Genomic DNA, 11709 nt, shown 5'->3' on the forward strand with positions numbered 1-11709 from the left:
TTCGTTTTTTTATGCAAACATTTTAATATGTAAAGTAACTGGTGTGTCATGCAAAGTGTCATGAAAAGAAAATGCTAAAGTAGAGTAAAAAAACACCTGGAATTTGTACTTAAATACAGAATTTAAGTGTACTCAAATGATAATGTTTTTGAGAAATAAAAATGTTTTTATGGAACAACAGCGCGCTCCTGTAGCCTTCGGGGGCATTACAAGTTGTCTGGTGCTCGCGACAGCGCAATCAACGTGCCTTTACGTAATGACGTAGTCTATTACGTTTCCTACGAGCCGAAAATGGCGGAGTACCTGGCATCCATTTTCGGCACAGAGAAAGACAAGTAAGTTTTATTTAATATTTACATCATGGGTCGCTCCAACGATGAGTGTTGTACGAAGTATATTTGCAGCGGTTTTTCTTTATCACCAGCGGGGCTCAGACTGAAGCCACAGCGCCGCTGAATGTCCCAGACAAGCTTACATTAGCAACAGGAAGCTAACGCTAAGCTAGCACATTGAATGAAACTCAGTCACCTCAGCTAACCTGCAGCTGCTGCTGCTGCTTTTCTACAAAAGGTGTCATTTGGCAAAGTGCTTATCAGGTGGTTAGTGCACACATTAATACTGGAAACATATTTTGTAGGTTATTAAAGAGCCATGTAGCATGTGGCTTGGCAAATAATGAGTCTGTTAGCAGACTAGCTGGTTAGCTCAGGCGGATTGTTTTGTTCCGTTTCACCGGTGGTGTGCAGCTAAATCTTTCCTCCACAATAAACTGTTTAAGATTTTCAAAATTAAATGTCGCACGATATGTTTATTGTGCATTTATTGTATGTGTCGTACACACAAGGGGTGGTAGCAGAAATCCAAAACAATCCGGTGACTAAGTAGTCAAAATAGCCTAGCAGAGGCTTCGATTATCTGATATATAATACTTTATGATATTGCTGTATAAATTTAAAATTTTGTGGTTCTTATACTTAGATAATAATGCAAGAATAAGTCTGATGGTAGTCATTAAGTGTTGGTGTTTTCTACAGTTTACACATTAAATCAGGGGTGTTCAAACACCTGAGGACCAGCTGCTTCTCACAGTGTCTGTCTTAACAAATCTGGCCACACAATATTTTAAGTTATACAAGTTATGATTCTGTAGAGATATATTGCAATACTGTTAGCAAGGCGATATATTGTGGAATTTTATAAATCTAGAATAAGGAAAAATGTCATAAAAAGCACCCCAGCACTTGCATAAAATTAAAAATTACTCAGAACAGCAAGATCTGTATTTGTCACGGCCCCTGTTACACGGTATCTAGCAGTTATATTGATTCTCAAAAACACTGCATCACTTAACGTAAAATCGCCCTGCTTTCCATTTTTTTTTACACCTCTACTTTGCTGGTATGTTTGCTACCTCACAGGAAACGCCTGCTGTTAGGTGACTTTTATTGTTTTCTGTTAATAAAAACAGTAGTTCCTACTTGGTACATGTCTACAAACTGGTTGATAACCCTGCCATTGTGACAGTAAGGTAAAAAAAAAACAGAGAAGTGATCTGGCTTAATTAAAAAATAATGTGTGGGGCCACATACAGTATATTTCAATAAGAAGCTGAGGAGCGTTAAAAATCTGCCAGAGGGCCACGTTTGACCCCACACGCCTGAAGACTAAAATCAACAGAGACTTGATTTGACAATCAAGTGTTGCCCATTTATCTAAAGCCTGATAGAGCTTATTCATCTGTGCCATAGAGCTTCATCATTGTCAAGACAATATTATTAACTCATCAGTGAGTGAGATGTTTCCTTTTTATGATGAGAATGGGAATTATTATTATTATTTTATTTTTTGTGACTAAAGTCCTCTTTTTTGTCTCCTGCTGCCCTAAATACTCATTAGAGCTCAAAGTCCACAGCTGAAAGTCCCCAACAAATACAATATCCACACCCGTTTAGACAACACTACAGTGCCCTGCTGTCTTTGGAAATTGCTGATCTTTATGATAAAAAAAAGAAAAGAAAATACATGTTTTGGCATGATCTGTAGCCACAGACAGGCTGGAGAAGTTGGAAAGTCTTGAGAGACAGACTGATGCATTATTTGCATTTTACCAAATAAATTTAAGCAAAAGTAATTCATGATTTTAACGACACTTTTCTTTCTTTTCCAGGGTCAATTGTTCTTTCTATTTTAAAATTGGTGCTTGCAGACATGGAGACCGCTGCTCGAGATTGCACAACAAACCAACCTTCAGCCAGGTGAGAATCCCACCCCAATTTTTTGTATCTTTTTACAACCAACATCAGGACCTAACTATTTTTGGTGGATGATATATTATCACAGAAATTTTGGCAATGAATATTCTTGTCATGTTAAGACCATTTTTTGCAACTGATGTAAAGATAATATAACAGCATAATAATGCAGGTACGCTCTTACAGGAGAGCTAAGAATAGTCAGACATTGAAAATTTGAATGTAAAAATATTTTAGTAGTATTACTTTTACTATTAGTATGTATCGTAAGTATTCTAAACAAATAAAACTAGTTAACTAACATAGTTTTTTGTTGTTGTTTGGATATGGTGCTATGAAAAAATGCTCAGGTGCTGTGCCCAAGCCTTTTCTGGTGTCCTGTTGGCTAAAATATTGACAGTCTTATGTAATAAACACTCATGTAAACAAAAGGGCAATATTGAGCCATTTATGGATGTGACCTTGATAAGCTGATAACCTCGTCCCGCGTCCCTCTGACTTATTGAGGCAAACACCCACAGCACAAAACATGATACCAGTCACACCAACGGATGTTGTGTGAACACTCTGAACTCATGAAGGCGATCTGTTTGAAATATTCACCTAATAACTGAAAATGTGTGAGGTTAAACATTTCAGTATATTGGTTGTATATGAGCACTGTGTGTACTCAGTGCAGTATTAGTATCATAGCATAGTAGTGTAGTATCATAGTGTCCCAAACCATGTTATTTTTTGTTTTAATGTGTCAGCAATTATTTGTAGAAAAAAAGAGTTGTCAGTGATTTCCTATTGTGTCATTTCCTATTACCAGCAGTTATATTTCATCACAGATGTTTGCGATATTACGGATGTTCACTGCTGTGAACTTGATATGGTTAACTCAAGGATGTAATTATTGTAATGTTTCTGTTTCAGTGGATTTTGTACCTACTTGACTGTCAAACAGATGTAAACAAGCTAAAATAGAAGTTGTTCAAATCAGAAATAGCTCAAAGCTTGACATTGTTCAAAGGGTCCTGTCTAACAGCGTGCTTTTTTTTTGTTCCTTCCCCTGCAGACCATCCTGATCCAAAACATCTACCGAAATCCCCAGAATAGCGCACAGACGGCCGACGCTTCTCGCTGTAAGTTAAACATTTGTCAGCAGCCTCCCTGTAGTGTTTCCTAAAAGTGGTGCTCACACATAACAACAGAATTTAGGTACTGCTTCAGCCCTGCCAGCTGAGGACCTGGCTGTGACCGCGTTATCTGCCAAGTATCCCAAACCAAATATTGAATCTTTGATCGGTCATTATCTAACGCCAACGAAAAGCACACCTGCTTCTGGTACTTCCACTATCTGTTTTTCAACCTTGTGTAGGTGAGTTCTCACGCCAAAACACAAACAGTACTAACAGACTGTGTTGATTACAGTAGAACATTGAGAACTGTGTTTTGTTGGTATGTGCAGTACATTTGTTTTTGTAGTAGAGCTGAAGCAGTACCTCTTGTACAGGTAAGTTTGTAAATTCACAGGAGAGCCCTATAACTGACTTGTGTGTTTTCCTTTGCGCCTCATATCTGAATTATTCATGCAGTTCATTTAACAGCATTGCATTCACTTTACCATCCTTAGCTACTACATCACATATAACTGTTAATCTCGTGAAATGTTCTTTATCAGCACCCTTATTAAGACGACAGACTTGATTTAAAACTACGTTTTTGTCCTTTAAAATAGTCCACAGGTGCCAGTAATATTGAATTTGTTTTCATTTTTCTTTTTTGCCTCCAAAGTTAAACTAAAATTCTTTTCTAGATATGCTTTATCAATCCCTGAGGGGAAATTCAATTTACCATCTTTGTGTAGTTCATCGCCTACTCCTTCCTAACAATGGCCCTGTTTACACGCATACAGATGTTTTTTTTTAATGGATGTTTCCCCTTCCATTTGAAATACAAATATGTCCACAAAATATCTTCGTCCGCACTAGAACGCAATAGCGACTCCAAAGTGTTAGCTGTTCATAGCGGCCCTCCCTCCACACACAGGAGGTAAAGTGTACATACTAATGTCACCTCTCTCAAAACACCTACTGGAGATCACATCATCGTTGATTCACGATAAAGAAGCTCTCTCAAAAATACAAGTGATGATCTGGACAAGTGAAAATCTTCCTTCCTTTCCTCATTGACAGAAATCCAAAACCACTTTTTCTGGTGTACCTAAAACTGCAGATGCTGAGCAAATAGCACTGGTCGCAGCAGATGGCCCTGTTCTCCCATGAAGTGGAGAGCAGAAATAAGTTTAAAGTGTAAAGTATAAATTTCACCAAGCGACGCGAATAAACACATGCTCGTTAAACAATAGAAGAAATTGTGCATTCACAAATTGAGGAGATGATGTCTTTGTTTTTGAATAATGACCTGTTTTAAGTGTCCTCACGAACAGAGCAACGGGAGTTTTGAAAAATAAAAATCTGCATTTTAGTGACCTAAAACTTAGTTTGCATGTGGACGAGAGGCCAAAACATAAAGGAAAATATATGTATATGTGCAAAAAGGGCCTAAATCTATAAGTGTGTGTGCCATAGTGTCACTAATAATGGGAATTACAGTACAATACATTTGTAGCCCCCTATTCAGTTAATTACCTGGAATATTTAAAAATCAATATCTCATGTGTGGGATACAGATACTGAGCTTCACCCCAGATACCTGAGAAGCTGAACACATCTCTGTCCATCACATATATAATAACCTAGAACTTACGTCATTTTATTACAGTGGACCAGACAAATTTCTAATCAATTTTTTTTCCTCCTCAGCTCTTTATTTTGATTTATGTCACAGAAGTTTACGTTTTGTATTTCAGACCATTTCCCTCTTGAACATTTACCTTCATAACCTTCAAAACTCTGCCCAGTCTGCTGATGGTTTACGCTGTAAGTTCTCCTTCATCTGCAGGACCCTCCGGCACTGACTGCACCCAATTTACTGCATCACACCTCCCCACATAAAATTCGGCTTAGTGCAGGAACATATGTCCCCTAGAGATGTCTATGGTATTACAGCATTTCCTGGAGAATAACTGGCCACATGCTGTTGTGCATTTTCTCCTGGTGTTGTGCAGTGATGTGCACAGCTTTTGTGTAAGATTCTTCATTTTGCTCATGTGATACAGACAAAACTTAAAAGCTAAAAGTAACTTACTGTTTTTGGTTTTTTTTGCTTTACACCTTAACAGGTATTATTGGTAGTTTTCAACCTGAACTCTTTTTTCTCACGTTTTTGTGTCTACGTGACTTGTCAAGACTTTTTTAAAGTTTGCTCATGTTGAGAAAGAGGGCTGCAGCTGACAGTTGTGAAACTGGTTGCAGTGTCATCCTTTCGGGCAATATGCACTGATGTCACTTTGCCTCCACTAAAATTGCTTGATTTTTTTTTTTTTTTTTTGACTGACAGGCTGTTTGATTGTTGTTGTAAGTGTCTGACAACATTATGACCCAGAAATCAGTTTGTCAAACCCACCAGACTCCATTTAGATTAACGGAAATTGAGTGTTTCTGGAGCCATCATATCGTCACATCTAAATGGTCGAATTAATCAGCGTTCTCACTGTCTCACAATTCCTGAAAGAGCTATGAAAATAGAGCAACTGTTTTCCAGGCCTGGAAATAAAAATAAGATCCACTTTGAGGATTAAATACCCAGTCTCAAAACGTTTAAATGCGAATCTGTCTTATTATTATTTTTTGAAATATGTTTGTGAAAATCCCAAAACATGTTTAATATTTCGTGAAAGATGTTCCTTGTATTACTAATATAAACTTGCACTTGCAGTTTTCCTATATGCAAATGTCTGTAAAGTGCGTTTTTAATAACGGTTTTAATAAGCTTTCAAACTTTGAATAACACTTAAAAGCAGACCACAGCAGCGCAGAATGAAGGATAAAAGTATCAAGACAACCTAAAGGCAGCTCAACGCACACATACGATACATCCGCAGTAATCAGGCCAGAAAGCTTCTTGCATCGCTGCAAGACGACTTCAAACAATCCAATGATATGCTTACCCATTTTAAACTCCTAACAGTCATGGAAATGGATTATAATATTATCGGAAAGAGAAAGTGAAAGTGAAAAGACAGAGCGAGACAGTTTTTTTGAGTTTTAGTTTTTGTCTGTCGACTTTGAAAGATGTGTGATGATAAGCATAATGAGCATAATTTTAGACAGCGTTGAACAGAAAGGATCTTACACATACACAAAAAGGTCTGCCTCCGTGGGGATCCTTTCAATAATGCTTTCAGACACTTGGAATAACAATCCGAACCCCTCAGTGGCAAAAACAAGCTCTTTTAGTGGACGTACATCGACCGTGCACACATGCCCTGAGTTGTGACATTGCAGCTTGTTTTGCAGCTGCTCGTTGCTGTGCTCTCGCTCAATACTGGACTAATTGAGAGAAGTTGTTGTGCCCATTACTCACTTAGACACTGAAGAATGGAGAAATAGGATCCAGGTCGAAAAATACAGAAGTTATTGTTTAAGTTTCACAAGGAGTTCCCAATTTTATGCTTCTGATTCATTGAAGCAGATTTCTTTTCATGCTGTCCTTAACTAGGTCACTCTCCTTTATGCAATAGCCAGGGGATGTCATGAAGTTGCTGAATAGGGAACCTAAAAGTACAACATGACAACATGTAGTTACACAAACAGTAAAGGTATAGCATTAGCAAGTATTTTAAAAGTATAACACACAGCCCCGGAGAAGGCTAAGAGGGGTCAGCTCTAGTTTTGACCTTGTTTCGAGAAGTCTGTTTTACAGGCAACAAATAACATACAGACTCCTCACTGTTCTGATCTGTGTTTACAGGGTGTAACTATCATAGCAAGACGCATCAGTTAAATTTGTTTGTTAAAAGCTACACGGTTCATTTGACTTTTACCACCAGTGTCCATCTGGCTTCGCCCTGACTGTCCCTTTGTTGACACTCTGTAGGTGCCGTCAGCGATGTGGAAATGCAGGAGCACTATGATGAGTTCTTTGAGGTGAGCGACCTTTTGTGCTGGCGTGTCCGCTTCGTTCTACATGTAGCAAGAGGTGACATCACGACCGAGTTATCGGCTTTTTGTTTACACGTTGGAACCAAAAGGAGCATCATGACATTACTGAAATTTGTGTTAAAGCAAGAATCTTTTAACAGCCAACATTTACACAGCTGGAATATGCAATAGCTGCTTTTATGCCTGGAAAATGAGTGGTGTTATAGATTTAAAAAAGGAAATTATAATCATTGTGCTATTGCTTTTTTCCCCTTTACTTAATTGTAGGGTTGCCACAGATCCTTGAAAATTCTTAAAAGGCATTGAATTCATTCATCTAAAAATAAATCCTTAATTTGTATTGAACTGACCTTTTGTAATCTTTCTTAAGTCCTAAAAATGCTCACATGGGAGGTACGACTTAATGAATAAATGTTTTCTGACATGACATTGTATTAATAATCTTACTTTTTCACTGGGCAAAAAAGTCATGTTTTATGTTACAATAATCATATGGGCATAATAAAATTTACTTTAATTTTGGTTATTAGAAAATTAGTCTTAAAATTAATTCTTTTTTTTATTTATTTATTGAAAAAATGGCCACAGATACCAGATATTTCCCACTTGCAAATAGATACTTTTATTTCATTGTCATCCATGCGTTTCATTTTAAAAAAGATTTTTCTTTCTTTCTTCTCAATATAAAAATAGTCTTATAAATAGTAAATATAAATATAAATACCTTGATAAGAACCTGTCGAAGACATTGATCGTGCTCTTTTATTCCCGACACAGGAGGTGTTCACAGAGATGGAGGAGAAGTACGGAGAGGTGGAGGAGATGAATGTGTGCGATAATTTGGGCGACCACCTTGTCGGCAATGTCTACGTCAAGGTTGGTGCCGGATGGAAATTATTTGGATGGATTTGATTTAAAAGACTGAATCATCTATCTCTAATAATCTCCACCAGAACAGCCCCATGACTTTATGTCAAATGAAAAAACATTTAAAGACCGTTTTTCTTGTTGCTCAGGTTATTTGACAGTTAATTAATTTTTCAGCACAAATGCATGGAATTTGTTTGTTTTTCTCACACTGGTTCACAGAAGTTTTAAGTTACTCTCAACCATCCTGAGTAATCCTAAGTTTTTGGGCCCTCTGTGTAGTTTCGTCGTGAGGAGGACGCAGAGAAAGCGGTCATGGACCTGAACAATCGGTGGTTCAACGCCCAACCTATCCACGCTGAGCTCTCCCCCGTCACTGACTTCAGGGAAGCGTGCTGTCGCCAGTATGAAATGGGGTGAGTGAATAGAAATCATTTTCATACAACGAATTATTTTAAATTGTATAAGGCAACAATATTATTATTGTTGGAGAGGTCAGCAGAGGTTACTGATGTAGGCTACTTTAAAATTTGGCAGAATGTACCACAAAGACAAATACTGGTTGAGCCGGTTTGCATAAAATCAAACTGGTTTAAGCTCGTCCACATCAAATCGACCCAGCTCTAACCGCCAACTGGAAAAAAGTTATTTAAGTAAATTGTTTTTGAAGGTGTGCCTTTTTAAAAAAACTTATGAAAGCCAGAAACTGTAAAAACAAATTATCGTTCGATTTTCAAATTGCGGTTGGCCCTTGTACACATCATTGTGGGGACGCTGAAATTATGCTTGAATAGATATTAAATCTTAATGTTTGAAAAGTCCTTGAAAAGTCATGGAAAAGTTGTGAAAATGTGTTGGAACCCTGGAATCAGTTACTCCACTTTGCTGTTACAATGCAGATAGTGGTTTGCTGCTATACTAATGCTCTGAATGAACCTTTAACACAACACATTGCTGCTGCTGCATCAGTCCAGCTGAAAGCCATAGTATTTGTTTTACTGGAGAAGCTGTTCCACATGGTGTGTGTGTTTAAAGGCAGAAAAAGACATGTTGTGGGCAGCCGGGTGGTGAGATGTCCTTCCTGCAGCTCTCCAAGATAAAGCTCCACTGTTCATCCTGCAGCTCAGGCTGGATTACTAACCGGGTAAAGAGGGCAACTGCTCGAGGGGCCTTTGAAAGCTCTGGACTTAAACTGTGCTTATGTAATTGGCACCTTGTTTGGGAGAAAGCGCCACTGAAGCAGAATATCAGCTGACATGATAAGGGCATTGCAGGAATATCAGGACGTTCCAGCAGACAGATAAAACTTGAGCTCACGTGTGTCCTTCAGAACTCGAAATGTATCCAGCTGTGTTGGGCATTTTGTGAATTCTAACATTTTTTTGACTTCGTCCTCGCTCAGAAGGAGGAAACTTGTGTTCGTCTCCTTTATGAGTCTCGGTGTTTTTCCATTGGGTCAGAAAGTTGTTTGCTACACCAGCGATAGGACGAACTTTGTGCGGGGGGAGATAAAGATCAGATTTTCTGTTTGGTGAACTGCCATGCTCTCCTCAGTATGCGGAACTAAGAGCCAACTTTTCCCCGTGTGGCACCGCTCCACCAAACTCAAGCCAAGTAAGATTTAACCCTTCATGTGCTGTTTTCTTACAGAGAGTGTACCCGAGGTGGCTTCTGCAACTTCATGCACTTGAAACCCATATCGCGGGAACTTCGTAGGGAGCTGTACGGCCGCCGCAGAAAAAGGTAGATGCATCTTTAGACATTTATATTTGGAGATTGTTGAGAATTTGTGAGTTAATCTTTTCTTTTCTGCCATCAGGCACCGCTCTCGCTCGCGCTCCCGTGAACGACGCTCCCGCTCCAGGGACCGACGGCGGGACCGCGAGAGGCCGAGACGGTCGAGGGACCGAGAGCGCTCTGGAAGATTCTGAAAGAGGACTGACCCAATGTCCAACCAAATCCCTCCCTCCGAACCCCAGCAGTGATTACAAAGTTATTTTCTTTTTTGGTGAATTGTTGGAAGTGTTTTTCTTTTATTCCCTTTTTTTAAGACAAGCTTGTGTCGCTTTCTCAATAAAACAGATTTGTAATTCTGCGCTGGCACCACTTACTTAAATTAAACTAGTAATTTATCTCGGGGAGACCTTTAAATCCTTTGAAATCTTAGCAAATTTTCTTGATTTTTCTTAAATATTTTGGAAGAAGGCAATGAGCAGCTTTAAAAGACATTTAAAAAATTGAAAGAAATTGTGGAAGAAATACAAGAAAATTACCTGAAAATTAGCAAAAAATAAAATTAAATAAAGCAAAAGGGGATTACCTGAAAAAGTGCTCAAATAATAATAATTCTGTAATATAATTGTAAATATATAGTATCAACAGTAATATAATTAGTTTTTTTCTCAACACTTTTCTGTAGCTTTTTAAAAAAAATATTCCCCAAAATCAATTATTTTTGCAGTTTGCAGGACATTTCTTGAAATGTGATCATTGCCTATTTTTTTCAAAAGAATTCAAGCCAATTTCCTCAGGTGTCAGAAGTGAAATACTTGTGAAAGGTGTCTGAAGGCAGCACAAGAACAGTGGTGTCGATCCTGGCTTCAAAGTTTTAAAGTGTACGTTATGTTTAGATTGTTTTACTGCTTTCCTTTTTTAACCCTTTGACACTCAGATCTACATTATTTGTGCTGCATTCAGACACATTTCACAAGTATTAAAACGGTTATTGCCGTGCATGCAACGTTGTTGTGCAGCTAAGGAAATATGAAAAACAAATGTGCTTCGTGAGCCCTACAGGAAGTCCTTAAATTACTAGCTGCTCTATTACACTGATGTCAAACTCTGGATAATCATGAAACCGGTAGAACTGGTAACGACAGATCTAATGATCCTCTTCAGGTTGACATAAACCACATTTACAAACCAGAGAAATACAAAATGAAGAATGCAATCCATAACGGATGCGTACAACTATATTTTTGCAGGTTTACCTTAACTCATGCTTCTTAAACAAAGTCTACTATCATGATTACTAATCGTTTCTTTTGTTACACTGAGAGTGATGCAATATAAACAGAAGTGTGATCAGCTGTGGAGTCAGAACAGTGAAGGTATTTTTTTGGCATCAAAACTACAATTTTGCACCAATAGAAATTCCACTAAAAAATAATTTGGATTTTTTAAAAGTATTATTATTTGGATATTTTTGTGCACGTGGGATTTTCAATGACAATCTTCAGATTTCAATCTTTTTTTTCAGTTTTTTTTTTTATTTAATTTTTGTTTTTTACACCAAAACAAAAATAAAGTTAAACTGAAATATTATTGGGGGGAAAAAGTGAGTTACAGAAAATAAAAAAGTAATGTTGAAAGACAGACTGCAAAAAATATCAAAACACTTTTTTAACTGATAATTTTTACAGAAGCAGTCAGAAAGTAGAAACTGAAAAAAAGATCTTGAAAATTGTTAAATCATAAGAGTTTTTTAAACTGACACCAAAAAAATGTGACAAATAAAAATCAGGATAGTTAAATCCATT

The 11709-nt window shown here is 37.6% G+C and overlaps 1 protein-coding gene across 1 annotated transcript; it reads left to right on the plus strand.

Annotated features, from left to right (window-relative positions):
* Positions 1-274: 274 nt before the first annotated feature.
* Positions 275-10265, plus strand: LOC121962621 (splicing factor U2AF 35 kDa subunit-like). The gene is made up of 8 exons (XM_042512834.1): positions 275-335; positions 2168-2255; positions 3313-3379; positions 7239-7288; positions 8081-8179; positions 8453-8586; positions 9821-9913; positions 9990-10265. Exons 1-8 carry the CDS (start codon positions 292-294, stop codon positions 10099-10101), a joined length of 687 nt encoding a protein of 228 aa, XP_042368768.1. The 5' UTR covers positions 275-291; the 3' UTR covers positions 10102-10265.
* The last annotated feature ends 1444 nt before the right edge of the window (positions 10266-11709 follow it).

Source organism: Plectropomus leopardus, chromosome 24, assembly GCF_008729295.1.
Source record: "Plectropomus leopardus isolate mb chromosome 24, YSFRI_Pleo_2.0, whole genome shotgun sequence".
NCBI classification, from domain to species: Eukaryota; Metazoa; Chordata; class Actinopteri; order Perciformes; family Serranidae; genus Plectropomus; species Plectropomus leopardus.

Coding starts and splice junctions, on each gene's coding strand:
- LOC121962621 (XM_042512834.1), top strand. CDS start 292: ATGGCGGAGTACCTGGCATCCATTTTCGGCACAGAGAAAGACAA. Junction 2,256..3,312: donor ACAAACCAACCTTCAGCCAG/GTGAGAATCCCA, acceptor CTTCCCCTGCAG/ACCATCCTGATCCAAAACAT. Junction 8,180..8,452: donor TCGGCAATGTCTACGTCAAG/GTTGGTGCCGGA, acceptor CCCTCTGTGTAG/TTTCGTCGTGAGGAGGACGC.